The sequence below is a fragment of the Bicyclus anynana genome, chromosome 6 (assembly GCF_947172395.1).
Source record: "Bicyclus anynana chromosome 6, ilBicAnyn1.1, whole genome shotgun sequence".
Classification (NCBI taxonomy): Eukaryota; Metazoa; Arthropoda; class Insecta; order Lepidoptera; family Nymphalidae; genus Bicyclus; species Bicyclus anynana.
The window spans coordinates 7,891,487-7,919,014 of NC_069088.1; the positions used below are offsets into that span (position 1 = coordinate 7,891,487).

The 27,528-nt window shown below is 35.5% G+C and overlaps 2 protein-coding genes across 3 annotated transcripts in view; one reads left to right on the plus strand and one right to left on the minus strand.

Annotated features, from left to right (window-relative positions):
• LOC112051485 (gamma-tubulin complex component 2) overlaps positions 1–27,528 on the minus strand; it is a 50,353-nt gene that overhangs the window by 9,439 nt on the left and 13,386 nt on the right. The window contains exons 13-15 of one of the 2 annotated variants that reach the window (XM_024090153.2): positions 4,868–5,011; positions 2,152–2,229; positions 267–439 (exon numbers count right to left, since the gene is read on the minus strand). In XM_024090153.2, the coding sequence (XP_023945921.2) occupies positions 267–439; positions 2,152–2,229; positions 4,868–5,011 (395 nt within the window). The remainder of the gene's footprint in view (positions 1–266; positions 440–2,151; positions 2,230–4,867; positions 5,012–27,528) is intronic. The other variant, XM_024090154.2, reaches the window with a different exon arrangement.
• LOC112051484 (transient receptor potential cation channel protein painless) lies at positions 7,883–27,230 on the plus strand. Its single transcript, XM_024090151.2, has 2 exons — positions 7,883–8,079; positions 24,105–27,230. The coding sequence occupies exon 2, from the start codon at positions 24,125–24,127 to the stop codon at positions 26,993–26,995; it is 2,871 nt and encodes a 956-aa protein (XP_023945919.2). The 5' UTR covers positions 7,883–8,079; positions 24,105–24,124; the 3' UTR covers positions 26,996–27,230.

Consider the following 27,528-nt stretch of genomic DNA (forward strand, 5'->3'; position numbering starts at 1 on the left):
ATCTCCATCCGGCATGAAAACAGATAATTTTTCATTGATCCCCGCTTACGAATCCCAATTTTTATGTACACCCCCACCATATAGGGTCCATCTGGACCACTTTTTTTTATGAAAGCTTACGCTTGACCACAATCAAGCCTGATGTAAAGCAATGGTCTAAGATGACGCGCGCTTGCCTAGAAGATGCCTATTCACTGAAGGTGCACAAATTGTACGTATAAGGAAACACAGAGCACTTTGGAAATGGATTGCTTAGGGTTACACACCTGGCGGATATGTTGAGCAGTTTGTTGGAGTTGTTGTCGCGCGCCATCTGGTCTATGATGGCCAGCACCGACAGCAGCGCCGCCGTGAACCGCAGCCCGTAGCGCGACACCGACTGCGAGAAGGAGTCCGCCGAGCCGCTCGCGGTGCCACCGTTATACAAGTAAAAGGTATCCTATAGGAAAATATCAATAGGTAACAAAAGGCGCTACAATAGGGATAATTACAGTTTTTTAAATTGTATATAAATAAAGATTCGAACGCCAGTCCGTCCCAGTGTTGTGATACAATTCCTTTTATTGCATGTGAATACATTTTGCAATAAATAATATTTTTTTAAATTATTATTGTCTAAAACACGTTGACAAATTCAAGTTTGAGGTTGCTACCCGAAAATCGCAATTAAACGTAAAAACATCGTTTTTAAAAATATTTACAATATTTCTCAGGTCAGTCTAACTAAAACATAATTAACATATAACGCTTATAGTCGAAGAGCTAATAAGCTGATTAAGATAGATAAAAGGAAATACTCACCGTGAAACTCTAAAACAGAAAAGTCATGAAAAAAAAGCAAGAGCATGTTTGTCATGATTTTGATTATCCACAAATACTACATGAAAGCAGTCCTTAACTATTATTTATTTATGTATTCCCCGCTGAGTTATAAAAGATTTTTGAACTAAGTAAATTATCATTTAATGTAAAAAGTTATTAAACTACAATAAATAAACCAATTTACCCCAATGAAATAAACTACACCATACATGTACGCTTTGTTTATTTGGTTTACCATTTAAATTAATGAATCGAAAAATATATGAAAACCATTTTGTATTATTAATTTAACATATTTTTAATTGTACTAAAATTATAAAGTGATAGATGAATTGAAATAACTATGTACATACTAATAAAGACATTTTATAAATGATTTATTGCATATAGTACGAGATCCGGCATGAAAAATATATACCCTCATCTGATATTTATTTGGGATAAGAAATAAATGATAGAAATTTTTTACATTGACACATTGCAAACAGCTTGCCTAGTTAAATCACGGCCAGATAGTATTAAATGATTTTTATTCAATTTATTTAATCTAATTCTCCTACTGATTAATTTAAAAAATCGTACACTAGTTAAAATAATATACCCAAAAGAATTGAAAACTTAAAAGTTGCCTGTTTTCACACTTCAACTTTGGAATTGTCAGATATAAACAGTTTTAGTAACGTTGTTTATACAACCTCATCAGTAATTTAGTCGTTTAGTATGATGAATGAAAGATTATTTTACGAGTATGCTTAATTTAACTGTTTTAAGTTGCCTTTGATCTAGTTTATAATTTCCTAGATTTTGTATGAAAAATGGCTGCAATCAAACTAGGCAACCTATTTGCAATGTGTCACTGGGAATATTATCTATCAATAATTTATCATCCCCATCATCATTATCAGCCGATGGAGGTCCACTGCTGGACAAAGGCCTTTTGTATAGACTTCCAAACATCACGGTCTCGGGCCGCCAGCTGCTCATCTATACTGATATTATAAAGAGGAAAAATTTGATTGTTTGTTTGAATAGGCTCTGAAACTACTGAACCGATTTGAAAAAAAATCTCTCACTGTAATGAAGCTACACTATTCCCTAGTGCTAGTATTCCTACGGGATCGGTACGCGGGTAAAACCACACAGCGTTTGCTAGCCACAATAAATAACGGATGAGGGTGTATGTTTCTAATGCCGGATCTTAGACCATCAATAATTCAGTGGGTTAAATTACAAATTACATGATTTTTAGTGCTTGTAGTGTGTTTAACTTTAAATACATGATTTACGATTATTCGGGACTTTAGTGCTGTGTACTATAAGGTTGTATACCTCACTATAATCAGTACTGTCATACGTTGGCCCAAGCATACTGTTAAGCTCTGCGTCCACGAAGTACTTGTGCATCTCCTTTTGCCAATTATTGTGTTTTGGTTGCGTTAAAACAATAAAAACAAATCAATTACTAAATAATACAATAACAACAGTAAGCGAGTAGAAGGAGCGTAAACAAAAATGCCTAAAACATACATACTTTAAAAATAAATTAATTTTCAATGTATTAGTAAGTAGTCCTGTAAAAGAAAATTACATAGGTTTTCAATTTATAAGCGTGATGTTAGTAGGGGAGCCCGGGATGCTAAATTTGCAGTTACTCGAGCGTCATTGAGACCGATTACATTTGGTAGATTAAATTATAGGAAGAATAAATGGTTATTTACTTTTTCCGCTTTTAGCGGTGGAAAAAAAAACTACAGACTTTAAAAACAATTTTTATTACTTTGGCTTATTGAAATGGTAAAAAAATTTTAGCGATTAATTAGGAGATTATTTCCTTAAAAATAAGTAAAAAATTAATCGCACTCGTACCTCGCACTAAAATATAAGGGTTTAATTTTGTAACTTTGAAACCCTCCCATTCCATTACGTTACGCTCAAATCGTCAGATTTTCGAAATGTGCAGTTTTTAGCTATCAACTCACCTACCTTATCTTAATCTGACGTGCTGGTTGAGTATTTATGAAGTTAGTTTTTTTTTTTTGGTTGCCCTAAACGTACCCACCAATATTAAGGGCTCATACTCGGTGGAGGTACTCGACAAAGTGTAAGGTATAGTCCCTTATGTTTATCTGCCGCGCTCGAGTAACTGCAAAAATCCCCTCTTCGGCTCCTCTACTATGTATCTTTGTAAATTTGTGGTGTGGATGACTGCCTTTCCAAAGATATGCGATTTTTTTTTTTTTTAATTTATAGATCAATTTGAAACCGAACGGATGCATTAAGATTTCAAGACGATTGAATAATAACAAGTACACTATTATGCTAACGTGCATTGTAAGATGTGTTCCATCTATCTGATTTAAGGCATACCTAGGTGTTAAGCCTCTTTATGCCTGTAGTTGAACCGTTAACCGGCAACCGGCTTATGTTTCTTCAATTGAAAAGCAGCCTTAACACAAAGGCCTTTGTACAGGCAAAATATAAGAGTTTAGAGTATATAGCCGACACCTACACATGCACTCTACACACAACAATTATTATTAAGCATAGAGTTTTCGACGGTTGTAAATCTAATGGAGCTGTATTTTCGAAAATTCCCAAGAAACATATTTTTGTTTTGTTGGAACAGTCACAGACAACTCTGTGACTGTTCCAATAAATAAACGAATACACTTGGATTCACTCCAGTTTGTTTTAAATTAGTAAAACGAACGTTACAGAACATTGCAGAAATGAAAGTTGTAGTGAAAACCTTGTATATTTTATTCGGCCTGAGTTAAAAAAAAATAGTAGGTACCTTTAGATTTACAACCAGATTATACAAATTAGTTATATAGTTAGTATACACAGTTAACAGCTAAGGAATGGTTAATTTACATATATACACAAACACAAATTTTGTTTTTATAGACAATTCAGTAGCAATATTTTTATTTCAGCGGGACTGAATTGGGTTATAATCGATATAAAAGTTTGAAATAAATTAGTATCTAGGGTAAAGGAAATAATAAATAACTGCATAATAATAAATGCAACCAACGAGGAAATCTCGGGAAGGGAAAAGACAAAATTCAACCAATAGCGGCGTAACCGGAAATACCGCTATTTCTTTCACTGCGTTAGTATGACAGAGATGGGACTGCGACAACTCCGACGAGATTGGACGACGGACGAGTGGATTGACGGCTATAGGGCAGCACATTGTAATTTTTCCTGTCATATTCTCTATGGCCTGTGAAAATTTGCTCTTTTGTAGTCGATAGCTATAGGCTTCATTTCAGGTGGTCATCTTCTTAACTATTCCCATAATTAAAATGACTTTTATAGGAAAAAATTTGATACCCATATTGTAGAAGTGCATTAAAAAATAACTAGTCCGCCCGCTTAGAAATGGCGCCATGTTGGATTTAGAATGACGTCATAAAGTTGACCTTGTATTGACATCCAAATTGAACTTGTAAGTAAAATTGAAATTTTAGCTTTTTATTTTGAGTTGCCAGATTTCACCCTACTAAATATACATATCTCATCCAGCCTCAATAGCTTAACATTAAAGCGGTCGGACTAATCACCGAAGGGTGGTGGTTCGATTCCCGCTGGCCTATTGTCGTACCCACTCCTAATATAGTATATCCCGATTAGTTGGAGGGGAATGGGAATATTGGTAATATTTAAAAGATAAGGAAATTATTAAAAAGAAATACAGTTCAAGTTAATTAAATTTGACGGCCGCGTGGCGCAGTGGGTAGTGACCCTGCCTCTCTGCATCCACGGCCGTGGGTTCGATTCCCACAACTGGAAAAATATTTGTGTGATGAGCATGAGTGTTTTCCAGTGTCTGTGAGTATTTATACATTATATAAGTATTTATATGTAGTATATAATTGTATATTAATATTATAATATCAACTATCTTAGCACCCATAACACAAGCTACTCTGTATGCTTACTTTGGGGCTAAATAGTGATGTGTATTGTTTAAGTATATTTATTTAAAAAAAAAAAAAAAAAGCTAGTGGTAAAAGAGGCAATATATTACATAGAGTACCTGCATAAAGGTGCAAAATTGCACACAGACAAGACAGAGTGTGGTGACAGCCTTCAGTAGCTGTGGGCTGGTCAGCATGCAGTCTCCGAGACACGACTCCAGAAAGTCGTTGTGCCGCTCTAGCACTTCGTCTACGTTGTTGACCTGGAAAATAAAGATACATGATTGTAATTTAATACATATCATCTGCGCAGTGTTGGCCGACCCCCCACCAGGTGGACTGACGACATCAAGCGAGTCGCAGGGATTCGCTGGATGCTGGTGGCTCAATATCGTGATGTTTGGAAGTCCCTACAAAAGGCCTATGTCCTGCAGTGGACGTCCATCGGTTGATATGATGATGATGATGATAATGACATATCATCTATAACCTTAATTAAAATTTTTAACTCATCACATTCATTTTTCATTTTTAACCGACTTCCAAAAAGGATGAGGTTTTACGTTCGGCTGTATTTATGTTTTTTTTTAATCATTTCAGACGTGAAAAATTAAAGATGTTTTGACCCAGTGGACGAGAAATTAGATATTTAATTTCTTAAAATGCACTTGTCTCTAACGGTGAAGGAAAAAACATCGTGCGCCAAAATGCTTCAGTAACCGCAATGCAACAAACACACACATACACACACCCACACACACATAGACACAAACTTATAGTTATAATATTAGTATGATATAAGCATAAGCAATCTGGGATCCTTATATGATATTTAAAATAATATTCGGGTGTTCAGCAGCGAAATGATGAAAAATATAAGTTTAATTACCCAAAGAATAAAGACAGACTTTACGAGTGGAGCAAATTAGAAATCAAATGAATACAAATAAAGTTAAACAAAAGTAAACAAACGCTTCTTTGGACTCTGAACTTAATAATTACTGATACTTTCTAAACGATTTAACTGTTTATCTTTACATAAAAGTACATTCGGCTACAAAAATATTAACTAGGTATCTATAGGTAGGTACAATATACAATATAAATATTACTAGCGGACGCCCGCGACTTTAGTTTTTGACAAATCCCTCGGGAAACATTGATTTTTCCGGGATGGAATCCAGGGTAAAATCTATTTCTATTCCAAATTTCAGCCAAATCGTTTCAATAGTTGCGTTAAATATCCATACATACATCCATACAATTGTAATTGTATATAATTTTAAAGTATAGTAATCTACTAAACCTATTTTGGAACATCCAAAAATATTTTACTGATAAAGTGATGTTTGGGGTTCAAATGAGTCACTTTCATGGAATGCATTAATGGGAGACCAATATGAGATAATGCATAACAGGTCAAATCTTTACACGGTATGCTCATAGGAATTCTGAGCGTGTTGGACTAATAACGGAATTTATTTACTCGTATTATTCCTAAAATGCCATAAAAATGCATCAGATCACTTTTAGTTAAAACAAGTAAATATGTTTGAAACATTTTAAACAAATAAGGAATCTCTTTATTATGAAGGTTGAATGTGTCAAACAACTAGCGTAGTTTTAATTCAATCTATATACTTAATCATCGGAATTAAAGAATAATTTATCATTGGAATTACATGCATATACCTACGGATGGTATCAGATTTGTCTTATGCTTAGACTAAGTATATCTACTATAAAATCCCAGATATTAGATGATTTCATAATTTATCCCCTATAAATGATGCTCTCTGATAACAATAACCGCGATGAATTAAATATTGGAGTATCAAGCAATGAGTAACTCAACCTTGCAAGCTGTGACGTAGCATCGAACTAAAAGAACCGCCTACAGGTTGTCGAAAAACCGCTCCGCCCACTACAAAAACTTAAGGCTATACTAATTAATACCTGACCAATCTAGATAAACAATATGTTCTTTGTTGAAATCCGAATTTCTAAGGTCTCTACATAATTCTATCGATCGATCGTGTGCTTCTACCAATTAGATGTCTTCTTAATCAAAAAAACAAAAATGGTGGTGTACAAAAAACTACTAAATATTTATAATACCTACCTATATCTAAATCTAGATAACCACAACCCATCTAATAACGTCGCAATGTCTTCTGTTTGCTTCCGTAGGTTCCGTAATAAACAAAGAACAAAGTGGTACATTACTGACCAATGACCAACACCATGGTCTCATCATAATACCTATAATATATTTATTACAATACAGACACATAAGGCAAGTCAATGGATCGAGCGATGTCTTATTTTTTATTTGACCAGCAGCTGCCCAATAACCTGCTGGTTGTTTAAGCTGTTAGATGATCGTTAGCTTAGATAGATGGGCGATCAATTGATGCGGTAACAGGTAACACCGTGACGAATATAGGTGGCTACGACAAATGATTGCCTTGCGACCCCGGGCCATATTTTCCCCCACGTATTAGTCAATTTCCTACTATTTATTTTCTAAAACGCAAGCTTAAACGTTTTTTTACAAGTTAGACCCTAACTACAATCTCACCTGATGGTAAGTGATGATGCAATCTAAGATGCGCTTCCATCTCAAACCCCTATCGGTTTCTACACGACATCATACCGGAAAGCTAAATCGCTTGGCGGTACGTCTTTGCTGGTATTGTGGCAACTAGCCACGGCCGAAGCCTGTCACCAGCCAAAAACGCGACTGACTGCCACCCTGCGCCATACTTTCCTCAATGTATCAGTCAATTCTCTAGTTTTAATTTTCTAAAGAGAAAGCCTAAACATAATTTTAGTTCACTTATTTTCAGAACTAGCGTAACAAAATCGGTATCAGCCTTCAATATACCATCAATGATAAATCTATAATAAACAATAGATATACCTACGCCAAAAAGTTCCGATTAGGTACAAATTCAGGCCAAACAATCCAAACGCGTATCGAACTACCAATTATTTGTATCTGTTTTAGGAGTTGACGAATTAATCCGCCATTAAAGTTCCACAACAGTGCGGGTCAATAGATTGATGATTCAAAAGGCTGAACAACGGACGTGTAGAGCAATACGAGTCCACGAGCGGTAATTGAGTTTGCCAGTGCTAGGATCAGCAAGTCTCGTCGCCTCCCACTCTGCGCGCGCGCCGCCTCACTTCGAGTTCGACTGCGAGCGAACTGCACGAGCGGCTTTAGCGGCACTGCTCACTGCTGACACACCAATAGCGATCAAAGTTAACAAGTGAACAAGTGACTGTGAAAAGTGATATCATTGTTTTATCCTTCGTCCTCCTTCAGGTGGGTTGAAATTCAAATACGAATTCCATTTAGGTGATCCAGAAAAGTCACTATTCAATTGAATTTACAAGTTAAGCGCAATTCGGATTCGCGGACATGTTTTTTTGTATAGTGCTCGAAAAGCGTTGTATTTTTTACTTATTCCGCACAAATAACTCGGAAACATAATAAAACCAGTCCAATATAAAGAAGGTGCTCTTTTTGAACAAACTACACGAACAATTAAAAACAAAACATGCAACATCTCTAGGGTTCTGCAAACGTAATGGAGAACAAATTGGAGTTAAAACGATAACTCACCTAAATTTAATTACGTATCAAAAATGATTTTATTGTAAACTAATTAGGTAAATTTAAGCATTTTCTACAAAAAGGGAGCTTACAGATATTTTTCAAAATTCAGACGGGAATGGAAACTTTCGACTGCGACAATTTAGCAGAAATCGTAAATGTTCAAATATTTATCGATGGCAATGAGTGAGACTACTTATATGGGCGAAAAAATTGAGCAATAATATAAACATATGTGGGTGTAAACATTGAAGTGGGATCTTAGCAAGCCCTCAAACAAGGCCGATGACGTCATATTATTTATGATGATGCAGGACATACGGCCGGCGCAGTTCTCGCGGGATATAGGTATTATGGTAATTGATAAAGTGGGCTAACGTGTTAAATAAACTGGTGTATCTAAGCTCAACCAATCCCAGATTGTTAGATACAAAATGCTACGAATATAAGCTATTGACTTTACGCTTATGAGTCTAGATTCGCAGTCGATAAGAATGTTAAAGTATTGAACAGAATATGCGTGCAGCCAAAACAAATAGTCAGGCGAAAAGTTTTATTCACAAACTAAATAATAAATAAACTACTAACTACTAGAAAATGTACATTAGCAATTCATAAACTTTTGACTAAATGTATGTACCTACAAAATAAAATAACCATGTAGTAAACTTTCGGATTAAAAGCTCAAATAAACGTAATAGGATTAACAAATAAACAAAATGAGAAATAAATATCTGTGATTATAGAAATTGAAACTTTAGTTTGCTACAATTTAGCGAGAATTCGTAAATGGTTAAATATTTATCGATTACAATGAGTGAGACCACTTATGGGTGAAAAATTTAGTCTCACTCATCATCATTGTCTTATTTTTCCATTTAACATAGTGTTTACCTTACCTATAATACTGCCTAATCTGTGGTTTGTAAGCTGTTGTCATGTTTTATTATAGAACACATTGTCTGAACTAAATAATATATTAATTTATGTTGTTTGTGAGCCCACAATAAATAAAATAAAACATTGACTTGTGATTATTTTTAATTTCAGGCGCAAAAATAGTTTTATTCAAATAAATTTTATAAAGTAATTTGGAGATAATCTTTTAAGCGTCTTGTAGCTTTGGACTGTTGCAAGTAAATATTGCCTATATCTATAACGTAATAAAAGTAGCAAGTCGTGGCCATTTGGTTCAAACAGGTTAGATCACAGCCTAGTCTAGGCTCTCTGGGTAGGTACTATTGATTTACTACTGTCTATGCATTAGTATCTGTTATTGCGGTTGCGTTAGATATAACTAACAGGTTTTAGGTTACAAGAGTCAGGTGCACGGTTAAATGCCCACATATCTAGGTAATACAGCTTTCTCGTACCTACCCACGCATAGCTTTTTAATCTTAATTTATAAATGCCAAAGGGCATTCATCACGATATCTTGAAAACCGGTTGACGCACAAAATTGTAATTTGGCAGGAAAATAGTTCATAGGTAGTAGACGTCCACTAAAAACGGATTTTGCAAGACGGTCGGATTAAGGAGGTCTAAGGGCGCAAGAAAACGCGGACGTCCACTAGTCGTTAATACAAAGCATTGATGAAAATTGTCACTGTAATTTGTTAACATCATCTGCCCTTTTTAATGGCGCACTACAGGACCAGCTGTCTTATTCACTAACTTTGATCTATTAGCCACCTAATTAACATTAAATCAATAAGAGCCGCATTTTTCGTATTCCGTAAAACCCATTGTTAACGAAAACACACAAAATATCAAACACACTGGTTATTAATTTTCATAACTTTGCAATTAAATTAATAGTGAATACGAAATCTTGTGACTTATGAATCACTACAAATAGCTAAATAGTAAATTTCGTATATATTCACTAAAGTTCCAAAAAGTTAGCGAATAGTCCAGCTGACCACTTATGGGATAGGGCAGGGATTTTGGTGCTTCGAACCATCTCGTTACTCCAAAGCGAATTGGTGGGCTTAATGTGGTAATGTTTGACTTTGTATCGACCACTATCAGATGTTATTTCTAATGATAATAATAACTCTTAGAAACACGAGAAAGTACTTGTACCACCATCTTCCCAACTTCAGGTTGCTACTGAAAATTTGTTAAGATAAAGAAAAGCTCAATATTTCATACTCGAGGACTCAAACCTAGGACCTCATGATCCCGCATGATACATGATCCAATAAGCATGCATAGTCTGACCACTGAACAAAGAGACAGTTTAAAATAAAAAAAATAAAATTCATTTATTTCAAGTAGGCTTAGTTTAAAAGCACTTTTGAAACGTCAAGTTTGAATATTTGTAAAGACTCTACCACCAGTTATTTGTTAACAACATAAATTGGTTAACTCAACATAAATTGACAAACTCACAAAAGATAATGATGGACATCTAAGATGACCTTAAAGACCTAAAGATGTAAGAATAGACAACTGCTCTCTCAATATTTAAAATCGATTGAACCACCAATCATCTTGAAACATCGATTATATCTCCATAGGTTACCATTTTCTCACGGCTATATCCCGTGCTGCGGACTTGTTTGCGGAGTTAAATTTGTAAATTATGTGTGCAAGTCCATTGCTTATTCAGTGTGGCGAATGAAAGGGGTCTAAAGCGTACCTTCTATTCTCGTTAGATATTAGAGTAACTGTTCGATATACGAGACCGTTGAATTGCTCTGCAATTCATAGACTACTAAACTTACGCGTTGATACGAGTAGGTATTTCTGCGATTCAAAAAAACTGCAATGGTGAAATTTAACATCTAAAGTGTTTTTCAGATAGCATGGTGCGGGTGACAGTTCGTTTCGCTCTTGAAAGTTGGCCGCGTTTCGCGATAATAGCACGTATTATAGACATCATAGGGCAACTGTCACCGTACCTACTTATATATAGGGGTGTGGATTTTCATCCTCCTCCTTACAAGTTAGCCCGCCTTCATCTTAGATTGCATCATCACTTACCATCAGGTGAGATTGTAATCAGGGGCTAATTTGTAAAGAATAAAAAAAAAAATATGATATCTGAGTACTCTAAGTAGAACAACAACTTTTCTTTTATTCAATGAAAAGTTAGCCCTTGAATGTGATCTTATTTAATGTTGAGTACCAATGCAATGTAAGGTTTGCTACCGCTAAACAAGATTATTAAGAAATTTAGTAATAGATAGTGGAGTAGAACAAACTACTTTTTGTCGCAAAATTAAAAAGAAGGAGAGTTTGCTTGAAAGACTCGTAGCATTTACATGTGTTAGTAAAATATAATGTTTTCAGAATTCTGAAACATAAGTTTTTGGTCATAGTATATCATAATTATCAGCCTATTTTAACAGCTTGCGGTTATTATTGATTTAGATACATAGAAAAAAGTTAGTTAATAGGTCAGCTTGACCGACGGCTTAATGTGCTCTTTGAGGCACGGGGGATGGCGTGACAACTCCCCAATTCCGAGCTGATAATTTTTAAAACTCAGTATTTAATACAAGAAAATTAAAACCCAAATCTCTATTTATTATTATCCCTCCCATATTCGGCTCCTATTCGGCGAGTCTCCTCTCAGAATGAGAGGGGGTAAGCAAATAGTCCACCACGCTGGCCCAATGCGGATTGGCAGACTTCACACACTCAGAGAATTGATAGAATTTTCTGGTATGCAGGTTTCCTCACGATGTTTTTCCTTCACCGTTTGAGACACGTCATATTTAATTTCTTAAAATGTACACTACTGAAAAGTTGGAGTTGCATGCCCCGGACCGGATTTGAACCCACTACCTCTGGAATGGGAGGCAGAGGTCATATTATCCACTGGGCTATCACGGCTCTCATATCTCTACTAAGTAATACAAATTATATACTTAATGATTGATGATAACTATATCGTTTCTGGTACTGAATAGTGATGTAAATATTTAAGTTTAGGTAGATATCCACGTGGATTTTATAGAGTCACTTAATTTATACTCATTTGTGGCTGTATTTGTTTACCTTATTCAAGTAATGGTTTAGTTATTTTTGAGCTATGATAACCTCAGACAAAACAAAACAGGTTCTACTACAAAATAATGAATCACAGAATCACAACACTGTGTTTACAAGTGGATGTTATTACCTTCGGTATGCGATTAATAACATCGATGACTTTATGCATTATTGCTGGTGACTGGGTCGCCCACAGTGGGCCACGGTGCCAAATATGGGACGGAGAATAATGCATAATACGCTCTCCTTTGTCCCATGAATACATTATTGGTTTCCGTCACAGAAAAACTAAACGGGTGCCCGCATACAACTCAATTTGGTTACCTACCTGTTATCACCTCTGACTTCTAATACATGTATATTGTACACTAGCGAACGCCCGCAACTTCGTCCGCGTGATAATCGGTGTAAACTTACTGTTTCATCCCCCTTCTCTTTATATTTTCTAATGTTTTATTCTTATAATAAATAGTCCACTTATCATTTTACAGACATATAACTCAAACATGAACGATTTTAATTTAAAAAAACTTCAACCCCCTTTTGACCTTTTGGGGTAAAAAAAATGTCGATTTAAATTTTTTTTAATATTTTTCTTGTAGTAAACATACCATTTTTTGCACATGTAATTTGTAAAATGAAGGAATTGTCAGAAACTTTCAACCTGTTTCACCCCTTTGTAATTTTATTTTCGTGACAAAGAAAAGCTAAAGGTATAGCTTCTCCGTACCTATTATGGTCACAAAAAGTTTCAGTGTGATGCCGGGTCAAAAAAAAACGGGCAGACAGACTCAAAAATAAAAAAAATAATATTTTTGGCTTCAATACTGCCTTGCATCTAAAATTTTCAAAATATCTTCCATGTACAGAACCTGTTACAGTTTTATTATAAGTATACTATAATAGATACTTGGGCGTGTCAACTAAACAACCAAACATCAATAATTATATTACTATCACTATTAGACTGAACATTAAAAAGTTTACAGCTATCTCTTCCCGAATGTATCTTATGGAAAATATCAAATGAATTTTGGTTGGAAAATATCGAATGATTTTTATTATACACTTGAAAAATTTCAAAGACGCAAATTAGCAACAGCAAAATAGCCATTTTACTCGACCACTACCTACGTCATTGGAGTGATACATTTATGTAACTGTACTGGATTTAATATATGAATAAGAGATATCGACTGGAAATGATTTTTTATGTGTCCTATCTCAAATCTGAATGGACAGAATTAAATTAAAAGTGTACATTACTTGTACATGTACCTACATTGCACATATAATATAATATGTATTCTGTGCCACAGTTCTTTATGGATAGGTACGAAGCTCAGCACTTGATTCTCTCTATAGATTCGTATTATGTATATTTAGGTACCTAGTTTCAATCTTTTTAAATTATCTCGGCTATTTTGTAGCGACGAATGGCGGTATATCCATTCCCACAGGCTAGATTATGAAATGCCTTAGGCCGGTGTCGGGCAGCAGCGACACCGGCGCGAGTAATCTAGCACTGCGCTGACCAACCCGCCGCATGCCCATCGTGGTGAGTACTGGGCAAAACTTTGTATGGACGGCAACTCGACATCAAGCGAGTCGCAAGGATTCGCTGGATGCAGGTGGCTCAGTATCGTGATGTTTGGAAGTCCTTACAAAAGGCCTATGTCCTGCAGTGGACGTCCATCGGCTGATATGATGATGATAATGATTTTATAGCGTATAAATCTATCTAATATCCATTACCTGTATTATTAGTAAACATGGAATACATTTATTATCTCCTTTCTAAAAGTACGGAAACTTATCTCATTTCGTCGAGTGATATTTCGGGCATAACGGAAACAATACAAAACGAAAACATACGAAGCGAACAAATTCGTTTTGGGTGTCCGCCGTGCGTAACAACAGATGGAAAGTGTTTTGCGCGCGCGCCACCAAGTTTAAATGTAGCAGTGATCTCGGTAAAAACTGTTAATCAGAAAACGACTGACACAGAACCAAAGACTCAAAATAGAAACTCAATACAGCAGCCTCGTCTTACACGCCCGCTGTACAGTTCAGGGTATCGTAAATGATACGCCATTTCATGTGAATTTTTATGGGCTATTAAGCACTTTGATACGGGAGTTCAGCGGAATCGATTGAATGCAGGCAAAGCAATCACAGTATCGTGTTCTATAATAAACAGACATCGTCAGCTTAGTACTTCTACATGATGTACCTATCATACTCGTAGTATAATATTACAAGATTACGATTAGATTATATGAAACGGACGCCCGCGACTTTGTCCACCCTTAAACCAAAACCTTCTTAATCCGGCCTTTCTCGCAAAACATGTTCTTAGCGGACTTCTACTAACTATAAACCACCTACCTGATTTAGGTAGATGATTCTTACTTTTCCGTTATCTTCAATCGAATAAGTACACATATGATCAAATCAGAAGAAATAAAGAAAGTGTTTGAATGTCATTTTTAGGGCAAAACAAATCAAGCACAATGTTGACAAAAAAGGCCCGACCTACTCAACGGAAAGCAGACCCAAATTGAATTGTCGTGTGCGGAACGGAAGGCTTTTACTGTTTAGCAATTTAGTTGGCCAAGTGCCGGATATGTGGCAACCATAACCAATTCCACGGATTCAAAATCATATATCTAAAGTCGGATCTACATTACAACATACCTACTATGCTCGTATACTTCAGATCCTTTTGCAATAGATCGGATCACAAAACAAAGACAGAAATAAGCCATCTTGATACGATTCAATATGGCTCGCGTATTATATTTTGCAGACGTCTGACGAGACCAGACGGGTGATCTGATCTAATTAGGAACTACTCCACCTAATTCCCATAGTATAGGATACAGGTTCACTGTTGTCTCGACAGTGTTCCCCCCTTAAATGTATACCTGTAGGCTGTATCCTTCGTGAACCTGACAATATCCTCTACGGTGAGATTCTTTAGCTCTGCTTCATTTAATGTATCCTTATCTAGTAACTCCCATCTTACCAGCGCGAACATGGGACACTCAGCTATAGGGATGGATCTTCTTTGATTTATATTATCTTCAGGTGTCTATTGAGCAGACAATGTCCAGTTGTCATGTCTGTTATCAGAGCTATATTGGTTCTGCATTGTAACTTGTTTTGTTTTCTTCTTGTCGAATGACTTCAGGAACATTTTCGATTGTCTGTATTTTGTCGAGCTGTTCCATCGTAGATTCTCGTTTTGTGATTCCTTCAATAACCTTTGTTATTGTGTATGGAATGGGTAGGCAGGGCTCCGGTTAATGGAATTCGAGACCTGTTCCCATCATAGCTTTAGCTCGTCCGCTTTTTCATTACCATTGTTTCCTTGTTGTTCGGGAACCCAGCAATGGTCACTTTAGTACTTTTAGCCAGAGTTCAATATGTTCTTACATTCTCTTACTAGGGCTGTGGTATCATTTTTTTTAAGTGCTTTTAGCTATGACTGTGATTTAGTGACAACTGGCTGTCAATATATAATTATCAATTTCTTTGCAGTCCGTAGATAGGTATATTTAGTTTGTTATGCAGGTAAATATGATAAACGGTATGCACCTCTATCTACTATTTATTTAAGCGCCATTGAAGTTGAGGTCGCTGAGGTACATGAGTACCGTTATGTGATTTCAAGTGAATCACGTAAAAACTGGTGAGCGCGCATGCATATATTAAACTAACTCGCAATTAAAATTAAGAACGACTCTATGGGTACGAGTAATATAATTTTAAGTTTTTGAATAATTATTCACCATTATCTTAAGTTTTATATTACCTGATGTTTCGAAAGAGCTTGTAAACTAAGCCTATTTGAAATAAATGAATTTTGACTTAGACTTTGACTTTGAAACAAGAATACGGTAATATTGATCAGTCTAACAGTAGAATTCATAGACGTTGTAGGAGCACCCCCAGGGGATTCAATCGCTCAGTGTCGAATTTAACCTCTATTTGTTTGAGAATTTGACACTTAGCGGATGAATGATCCCCTGGGGGTGTCCCTAGAGCGTTTATGATTTTCACTGTAACCTATTGACCACTTTAAACTGTTCTAAAATTTGCATATAATATTTATGGCAATAAGAAGATCTCAATTGAAATGAAAAATTCTGATTCATCCATACAACATTCCCATACTTACTCGATCACCTTCGCTTACTTTCTTAGTCATTCAAAAATGTATAAATAAAAATCTGGTAAATTTAAAATGAATACCTACTTCTGTAGGTTCTCTTCGTAAGGTTGTTTATGCCAACGATGGTGAACAATAATTTACCTTTATTTTGACAGGCATCCTTGGTCGTGAATTTCTATTATTGTGCTTTTTGTTTAGAATGGATTGTCTATCATTTACAGCAAATCAATACTTTTTGATTTAACTAGCGGACGCCCGCGAATTCGTCTGCGTGGAATTCAATTTTTCACAAATCCCACGGGTACTATGGATTTTCCGGGATGAAAAGTAGATTATGTATTAATCCAGAGTGAAATCTATTTCCATTCCAAATTTTATCTAAATCGCTTCAGTAGCCGCAGCGTAGAGGAACGTACACACAAACTTTCACCTATATACTTAATATTAGAGTGATACCCATGCGAAACCAGAGCGGGCCGCTATGTTTTCATATAAATACAACGTTCACAGTTTTTCTGTAGTGTATTTAGTGTCAGCATTGCACCCGTGCGAAGCCGGGGCGGGTCACTATTTGTACATGTTTATACCTTCCTCTTCAATCACTCTATCTTTTAAAAAAAAACCGCATAAAAATCCGTTGCAAGATTTAAGCATACATAGGAATATAGGGACAGAGAAAGCGACTTTGTTTTATACTATTTAGTAATACAATCAACATTTAGGTTATGTTATTATTGCAGAATAACTTTCACGTTATTTTGGAGTTGAGACGAATGATAATACGGAGACGTTCGTAAAATAAGATCTAATCTAACACTTCGATGCAAAATATTTTTTGATAAAGTATATAGATAAATCTTTATCTAAAATCACAAGTGTTAAAGTAACGATTGAGTTTTGGTGAGAACTTGCACATACCTACATAACAGTAGGAAGTTCAATAATAATGCAGTTAAATGTAATGCAGTGGCAGGCAAACTAGCACAACTTGGTAAAACTAGGTGAGTCAATCTATATTCAAAAATTAAAATAAGGAACATAACTCTATGAAAAAGATATATGAGTATTTTTATTTTATATACTGTTCTCGTATTAGCTAAATCCTAAATATGACTGGTAGAGATCGTTAGGAAGCGATAAGGTTGCGTTTTTTGCGATCTAAAAAAAATAAGAAAAAATCACACTAATGTTATAGAGGCAAAAGTTTGTGTGTAAGTGTATAGATAGATAGATAGATATATTCTTTATTGCACACAAAAAAAATAGATGTTTAGCAGTTGAATTCATAGACGTTCTAGGGGCACCTCCAGGGGATCATTCACCCGCTGAGTGTCAAATTCTCAAACAAATAGAAGTTAAAATCGACTCAGCGGTTGAATGATCCCGCTATGAACAACATGACAACGTCTATGAATTCCACACTAAGTGCGAAGGTTTGTTTCTCCTTTGCGCTGCGACTATTGAAGCGATTTGGCTGAACTTTGGAATTGAAATAGATATTTTATCCCATAAAACTCCAAGGTTCCCACGGAGTGAGTGAAAAACTGAATTCCACGCTGACGAAGTCGCGCGTCCGCTAGTCAATACGTAAATTATAAAAACACTTCCACACCCGCGACTTCGTCCGCGTAAATTTCGATGTCAACTTTACTACTACCCCTACCCTACCCTACCCTACCCCTACCCTACCACTACCCCAACCCTACCCTACCCAACCCCTACATCTACCCTATCCCTACCCTACCCTACCCTACCCTACCCCTACCCCCACCCTACCCCTACCCTACCCCTACCTTACCCCTACCTTACCCCTACCTTACCTACACCCTTCCCCCATCCTACCCCTCCCCGTACCCTATCCCACCCGTACCTCTAACCAACCCCTACACTACCCCTACGCTTCCCGACCCGTACCCTACCCTACTCTGTAACTTGTCTATCTTACTCCTAACATTAGCAAAATCGGTCCAACCCTTCGAGAGTGGTGCGATTACCAAGGGAAATAGTTACTTCTATGCTAATAATATAAAGAGGTAAAGTTTGTGTGGTTTTAGAAGGTAATCTCTGGTTCTACTGGACCGATTTGGAAAATTGTTTTACCAATAGAAAGCTACGTTATTTGCGAGTGTCACAGGCTATGTTTGATCCCCATATACACACGGGAACGGGAACTACGTAAATGAAAGCGCCGGGCGTCATATAGCGGAATTTCTGCGTCTTTTAGAAATTTTGTATTATCTCCGAAACTATTTAAGTAATTAACATACTGTAAAGGGGAAATCTTATCTCCATAATATCCTTGTGATTATTAAATAATTTATTTTAATAAGGATTATAGTTTAGTTGCGTAAATAATGACGTAAACCTAAGTATATAAAATTAATAATTTTTAAAACACAAAAGGTACTATATCTGCTAATATATAGAAAATAGATATATGGTGTCGCGGACTTTTTTGTAGAACTTTTAAAGATACATAAAGTCTCCATACATTAATTTCCATTTTACACAATAGTTAAGGCAGCGCATGCGAATAAGTCTGTTTAAGAGGATTTTCAGTCCGACCTGTATGACAAAAATTGTGATAACTCGGCTAATATATATGATATTAATATAAAATATAGCCTATAGCACTCCCCGATAATGTAGCATTCTACTGGTGAAAGAATTTTTAAAATCGGACCAGTAGTTCCGAAGATTACCCCATTTAAAAAATGTGACAAACTTACAAACTTACAAACTTTACCTCTTTATAATATTAGTATAGAAGTATAGATTGAATAGGCGTCGTCAACAATTATAAAATAAAATACACAAGATATATTTCGGGGAGTGCGCTCAGGAACTGTATGATCTTGTGCCACCTTCGCCATTCTACCACAGGACTGCTAGGCATCGCAGACATCTACACCGCTACGTCATCCATATTCCTCGGACGCGTACTAAGCGGTTTAGTTCCTCTTTTCTTATACCCACAGCAAAGATGTGGAATGCATTTCCAGCTTCCGTTTTCCCAGCTCCTACAACATGGGTATCTTCAAGTCAAGAGTGAATAGGCATCTTCTAGGCAAGCGCGTTCCACAATAGGCTGCAACATCGCTTACCATGGGGCGTGATTGCAGCTAAGCGCTTGCTTATACAAAATAAAAAAAAATAAAAGAGAGAACACTTGTACCGGCCTGGCCACCAATAATGAAATAAAAGAAAGATAACATGTATACAAAACGAGCTAGAAGATACTATAATAATACACAACAGCAACGGAAGCTGGTAATGATAATTGCGTGGTTGATAATCATTATAAATTGCTTTTTTTTCTAAACAACGATGCTCGAAAGTATTTCACTGTAGTTAGTTCCGTTCAGTAGAACAAAACAAGAGATATCGTATAGTGTGTACAATTAAGGCTACACCTCTAATAGTTTAATACATATAGTAGGTAAAATAACACATATCTTATACCGGTTCCTCTATCGTATTTTTATTTTATTTTCCATATCCCATATTAGTTACATATGTATATAGTTGTATACGGGATATTAAGAACAAAAATCCGAGAGTGGAATCGGTATCGCGAGTGCTGCATACTTATTTCGCCTCGTTAAAGATAAAAGAAGTCTACCTTTTATACGAAATTTACTGAACTTAAAGAAGAAGAAATGCTCACGTGGAAGTAGAATCCAAACTCGGTTAGGATTTTATGCAAGTTTCGACAATCACAAATGTACAGTTAGAAATCTTTTAAGTTTGATTTTCTAGAAGTAACTATAAAAAAAAATATCCGCCAATAGTGCAAATGATTAACTTAGTCGTGTAAATATTTCGTTTCATATCAAAAAACGTGAATAAAACAGAGACAAATATTCACTATATTTAGACGAGTCTCTCTCTACTTTACACCTAATTAAGAGCGTAATTTCAGATTTTTTTTAGAAAAGAATATTTGCCATATCTTTTAATTTCCCTCCAATCAGTCTGAAAAGAGTATAAACTATATACACATAACATGTAATGTAAGTAAACACAATATTATGCATGTGTGATATTTTTTGGCAAAATTCAGATAACTTTTTGCGATGATTTTGTAGCCCCGTAACATTTTATAGTACCTACTTATAAAACATCGTTGCATAAAACTTCATTCTATAAAACTTTAACCCTAGGATATATTAGACGGTGCATGCAAAATCGTCTTTCATTACAAACGAAAACAGCCAGACCAAAACAGAGCACCGTCTAGAATTCTGCCTTTACATACTGAACTTGTAAAATTACAAAATCGTAAATAACCTGATAATAAATCACAAAGCGAACAAAAAGCGAGAAACGAAACCGAACAATAGCTGACCACGATCTGACGAAAGGGGGCACGGACGGTATTGTTGTTTATAAACATGTGGGGAATCTCATTGCTACTGTTCCGTACAACGAGCAATAATCTATTTACATTTAGGAATGCATAAATAACTATCGAATTTTGGAATACTATTCACTATTTGCAGTTTGAAAAACATATGTTGGCATATTCAAGATAGATATGCACACAAAATTTCATAAAAAAAACTGTCCAGCCGTTTACGAGGAGGACAAATACCGCGATACGATAATTTAAAATGTATACTAGCGGACCCCCGCGAATTCGTCCGCGTGAAAGTTAGTTTTTCTCAAATCACTCGGGAACCATGGATTTTTCCGGGTTGAAAAGTAGCCTATGTGTTAATCCAGAGTAAAGTCTGTTAACATTCCAAAAGTCTATTAAAAATCTATTCAGCCAAATCGGTTCAGTAGTTGCGGCGTTACGAGTAACAAACATCCATACAAACTTTCGCGTTTATAATATTAGTAGGATTAGATTTTATACCCCAGCCGAATCTTTTCTATATGGTATATGTATAATAGATGATGCCTATGTATGAATCACATTAAAAAATAAAGACGCAGAAATAGAGAAGAAGCATTAAGCATAATAAGAATAAAGAAAAAAGCAATGATGACGACCATAATGACAATATTTTTAAGGTCCGTAAATCAAAATGGAATATTGTAATTATTCAAGTATTTCTGGTTTCATATAGATAGCGAATTTTGATCAAAAATAAAAAAAAATCGTGTACGTACTTTTCAATAAAAACTTTGACTTTTGCCGCTGACTCTTAAATATGGGGCCACAAATTATAAATAACAGTTTCAAATACATAGAAATTGACAATAAAGATCGATAAATAGGTTATTTATCTATAAGTATTTTAATCTCACAAAGTACGTGAATAATATGTCTAATCTCAAGTTGAAGTTGTAAGTACAGTTAGGTGTGTCATTATAACCAAACTCAAGGTAAGCTTTAGTCACGGTGTATTCAAGAATAAGCCCAAGACAAATATTTCTCTTAATAATCTGAAAGCCATGGCAAATGGTTCTGGTTTACTAATGTACCGTCACGAGATACCATCTAAATCGCAGATATGTCTGCATATTATGTTTTAGAGCGGATTTATGTTTAGTTTTCGGAGATAAAAATATTAAGATATTAGCGGACGCCCGTGACTTCTTCCGCGTGGAATTCAGTCTTTAACAAATCCCACGGGAACCATAGATTCCGGTATGAAAAATAGCCTATGTGTTAATCCAGAGTAAAATCTATTGCCATTCCAAATTTTAGCCAAATCGCTTCAGTAGCCGCAGCGTAAAGGAGGAACATACATACACACAAACTTTCGCCTTTATAATATTAGTGTAATATTATTGGTGATGAATCCATGCGAAGCCGGAGCGGTTTGCTATGTTTTTATATGTATACAACGTTCACAGTTTTTCTGTGGTGTGTTTTTAGTATCAGCATTGCACTTGTGCGAAGCCGGGGCTCTTCAATCACTCTATCTTTTAAACAAACCGCATCAAAATCCGTTGCGTAATTTTAAAGATTTAAGCATACATAGGGACAGAGGAAGCGACTTTGTTATATGCAATGTAGTGATTGACATCTAGCCCCAAAGTACTCGTTAGCTTTAGCTTGTGTTACGACTATGAGTCCTGATAACAATCATTATCAATTATCATAAATATTTATGATATTTACACACAACCAGACACTGGAAAACACCCATGCTTAACACACAAATATTTTTATAGTTCTGGGAATCAAACTTTGCCTTGAAGAATGCAGAAAGCAGGGTCATTAACCACTGCGCCATTTGGCTATCAAAGACATTTTAATAGTCTACCGATCTTTTTAATATTCAAAATAGTCCATTCTGATTTAAGAAGGTCTGAGATTAGAAAGACCGCCGAAAGAAAAGATAATTTTCTTTGATGAGATTGAAATTATTAATTATTTTATGTATTTTAATGTGGAGGGAACAGTATCGAAATATGTTGAAAAAAGTTTATACCAAATATTATATTTAAAAAATCCAGTAAGACTTATAACGTACAAATATAAAAGAAAGATAGTACATCAAACAAAACCGTACTAATTAAACATGCCGTATTCAAACTACCATGAAACGCTTCATTAATAGCTAACCTATTCAATTAAACCGTTATAAAGTTCATACAAATTAGACCTAATAAGGCATAAGCATATTGTAGTTGCAATTCCTTTTAATATAAGGTTCATTTTGTATTCAGCACATAAAAGAAAATCTTTTCACAATTAAGTTAGTAACGGAAGAATAGCGAAAAATGGGAGCAATTGATTGATTGTACGCTAGCGGCGCGTGGCAAAGGAGTAATTAATTGATGCCAAGTGGAATTTGAACCATTATGGCACCTTCATTATATCGTGTACAATTTTTGTAAATAGAACACTATGATAGGCATCCACTGATCCACATCGTACGTAGCTGACGCATCATATCAAACGGATTATTAATTTTACGGTAGAAAAAAGGCGTTTGATCCGATACATACGATGCGGACCAACGGACTCACTTGTATGAATTTCTATACAAACAAATAACAATACTACAATTCGTTTGATGCGATACGTACGATGCGATCTGTGGACGCCTACCATAATCCGTCGACCCTGATCATTGTGATTATCTGATCGCCACCACATAGTCAAACATAGTAACCCCATTTCCACCTACCCTCATTAAATCAGCTTGGCGGCTCTAAAATCCGATAATGACGATAATGATAGGAGGAAAGTTTAAAAGCCATGGCAAAAGTTGGTCGTACATAAATAAACTTTTGTGAATCATAACCACCAGTTAGTACTAATGAAGGCTTTACGTAGAAACCGGTATCTTGTTATTTCAAAGGTTAACACGCAGCTAACGGCTACCAGGCGGCAATCAAGCTGGATTCACACGATAATTTACACAGCTTAGCGATTTTAATCAAATTGTCAGCCATATGTTCAACGAATTAGTATCCCTTCACAGAAACCACAAACTTTAACTAACAAGCAAGAAAAGTATGTCAATCGTTAATAGGTTAAATTGATTAAATGCAGTAATTAACGGCATCAGAGCAGCGGTTGCCTCCAAATGTTTCCTTCGATTGGAAAATTGGGTGACTTATTTAACGGATACATTATTTTTGGTTCCAGATGCCAGTGTGTTATGAGACATGACGCGGGACAGTTACGAAATGAAGCCGAACCGCTTGTCCAGGGGCGGCTCCCTGTTCGGAAACGATCCTCAGGTGCAACTAAGGACTGCGCTTCGTGCTAATGACTTCGCAACGTTTAAGAAACTTGTGAGCTACGGCGCCGTCGATCTTGAATATGTTTACCCATATCCTGATCATAAAACTTGTCTTGAATTAGCCGTTTCAGAACCTAATAAAATTGAGTTTCTAAAACTGTTATTACAACATGAGGTACAAGTGAATAGAATTAATGAAACATACGGCGCTGCTCCACTACACTTTGCTGTAGAAAATGGAAATCTTGAAGCATTGGACGCACTATTAGAAGACGACAGAATAGACGTGAACATTAAAAGCAAAGGAAATACTGCATTACTCATGGCAATAAAAAATATACAAGACTTAGATGATGATCGTGAACGCGAGCTAGACGTATATGAAGAAATGGTTGAGAGACTACTAAAGGCTGGATGCAATGCCAATTCTCCAGACTTAAAAGGCATTACTCCCGTTTATTCAGCAGCAAAGCAGGGTCTGGAAAGAATTGTGACTTACATTTTAGATTATTCAAAGGATCCTGTCGATTTGAATCTTTATAAAGACATCCGCGGCAGAACAGCGCGATATTATTTGCAAGAAGCTTTTCCTCATCTAATAGCGAAGTTTGAATCCATGGCAGAAAACGAACAGAGAAAAAAAATTATTGACGTGGACAAATTATTTTCTTATTTAAGTCGACATGAAGAAGACATTTTTAATGAAGATTTTAAAGAACTCGTTAAAAGAAATGAGCATCGACCAATGCTCGCGGCTAATAACGGAATGAATACCATGTTACAACTTTCTGTAGATAAGGGTTTTGAAAGAGCTACATTGACTTTGCTTAATTCAGGAGCAGATCCAAATGCTACATGTTCTGGAAATACGATACGTCCTATAGCTATCGCCTGTTATAACGGATATTGCAAAATACTCAAAATGTTTATTGACAATGAGTCAACTTTATTTGATCCAGTAAACAGCGAATCTCTCGTGCAATGGACTGTAAAAGGTATGAAGTCTGCTTGTAAAAACCCTAAAGCAGATTTCAAAGGCTGTTTGAACTTACTGTTAACCAATCCTAAGGTTAATATTAACATTAATCATCAAGATATTAAAGATAACACCGCACTTCATTATGCTGCCAGAAATGGAGATAATGATACAGTTTTAGAGCTGCTTAGAAAAGGGGCTTGCGTAGGTTTGTATAACAGATTCAACGAACCACCGTTAGCAGATATAAATGCAAGAACTTTAGAAACATTTTTGGACGAATGCATTGAAACAAATGGCGAACGACCGAGTGACGAAGATTACGAAATTCGGATAAAATACAGTTTTCTCGTTTATCCTAATAACTCTTTAGAGAATGAGCTATGCAAAGTGCCGTTGATGGATAACTCGAATAATAACAATACAGTTAAAGAGTATGAGGCTATTCTAGCTCCAGAAACAGAAGCGCTTTTATACATGACTAGAAACGAAGAATTGAGGCCACTTTTGAAACATCCAGTAATAACTAGTTTTCTTTATTTAAAGTGGCAAAGAATAAGCTGTCTTTTTTATGCAAACATAACTTTTTATTCACTTCTGTGGTTATGTTTAATGCTCTATATAATATTGGGATATGGAGTCGACAAACAACAGTCAAAGTCCGTAGAAGCAATAAATGTTTTAACCTACGTAGGAGCTTGTATTGGTCTAATACTTCTAGTAATTCGAGAAATATTTCAATTACTAGTGTCGCCGACAAGATATTTACAAAGTATTGAAAATTTAATGGAGATTGCCTTAATATTCGTAACGGCAGCGATTTTGTGTAACGATTCAGCGTCAGAATCCACAAAGCAACAGTTGTCTGCAGTCGCTATTCTATTGTCATCCGCGGAGCTTGTTTTACTCATAGGACAATTTCCTACCCTTTCAACAAATATCGTAATGTTGCGAACTGTTTCTTGGAATTTCTTCAAATTTTTACTTTGGTACTGCATTTTAATAATAGCTTTCGCTTTGAGTTTCTACACGCTATTTAAAAAAGGTGAAGAACAGGAAGACCAAAAAGCACCAAACCCTAATAATACAGGCCAAGAGGAGGAAGAAGAGGAAGAGTTTTTCGAAGATCCAGGAAGGTCTCTATTTAAAACTATTGTAATGTTGACTGGCGAGTTCGATGCTGGGTCTATCAAATTCAGCACATTTCCAGTGACAAGTCACATAATATTCATCGTTTTCGTATTCATGGTTCCCATTGTCTTGTTTAATTTACTCAATGGTTTGGCAGTTAGTGATACACAGGAGATAAGAGCTGATGCTGAGCTAGTGGGACACATCTCAAGAGTTAAGCTTATATCTTATTTTGAAAGTGTGCTTATTGGAAAAATGTATACACAACCACTAAAATGCTGGTCCTGTTTGCCCCCTTCTCTGCAAGATTTAAACATTATCAAGCCACAGATGCTTTGCATAAAACCTTTGGCAAAAAGAATCAGTTTATTCCCATCATTTCTGCCTCAATATCGAATAACAGTGAAACCTAACCAAAACGACAGAATAAAAATTCCACACCCTGAACTAACTGGGAAATTTGGTGATGATTATGAAGATATAGAAAGCGGCAAATGTTGCTTTGAACAGTGTCAAGCTTTTAGATTAGACAGAAAAATTGTCAAAAACGCCAAAATAATTATCAACAAGAGGACATACGTTTCCGAATTCGACGAAATGAAAAATATGCTTTCTAAATATGAAACAAAAATCTCAAGTATAGAAAGTACACTGAAGAAAGTTCTTCAGCAGTTGGAGGCACGTTAACCCTTTTAGTTTCGTAAAGTTTTTATTTAATACTAATAAAGTATGACAACATTTCCATCGAAAATTTTAATTTTATAAATTAAGAATATTTTTTTAATATTGTATTCTATAACACTTCCTTTCCGGGAAAAAAGTTATAATGTGTTTATTTATTTTTGTATTCACGCACTTTTCTTTGTTCAGTTACTGATGTCTATGTGTGTCTTCTTAATAAATAAATACGCGATTTACTGTCTTTTTGTCATTTGAAACCGATTGCAAAAATTTGTAAATATTATTTGATCAGGTAAAGTAAAATTGAACAATGTTAAAAAAAATTCAGTAATAACCTGATGTTAAGAAGTTAGAATTAGAGTAAAGAGTAATTTAGTGCAGCTAAATTTCATCTCTCTCATTTATTTATCTCCTTTTTTAATTTTTAACAATGTTATACATACGAGGGCGGTACTGAAAATTTCGGGAATCAAGGAAGTGACACAACATTACTATTTAAAAATGTATTTATTGTTTTTCGAAGTATTCTCCGCGAAATT

Bases quoted from the DNA above. Each gene is read 5' to 3' on its own strand.
- LOC112051484 (XM_024090151.2), top strand. From the start codon at position 24,125: ATGACGCGGGACAGTTACGAAATGAAGCCGAACCGCTTGTCCAGGGGC.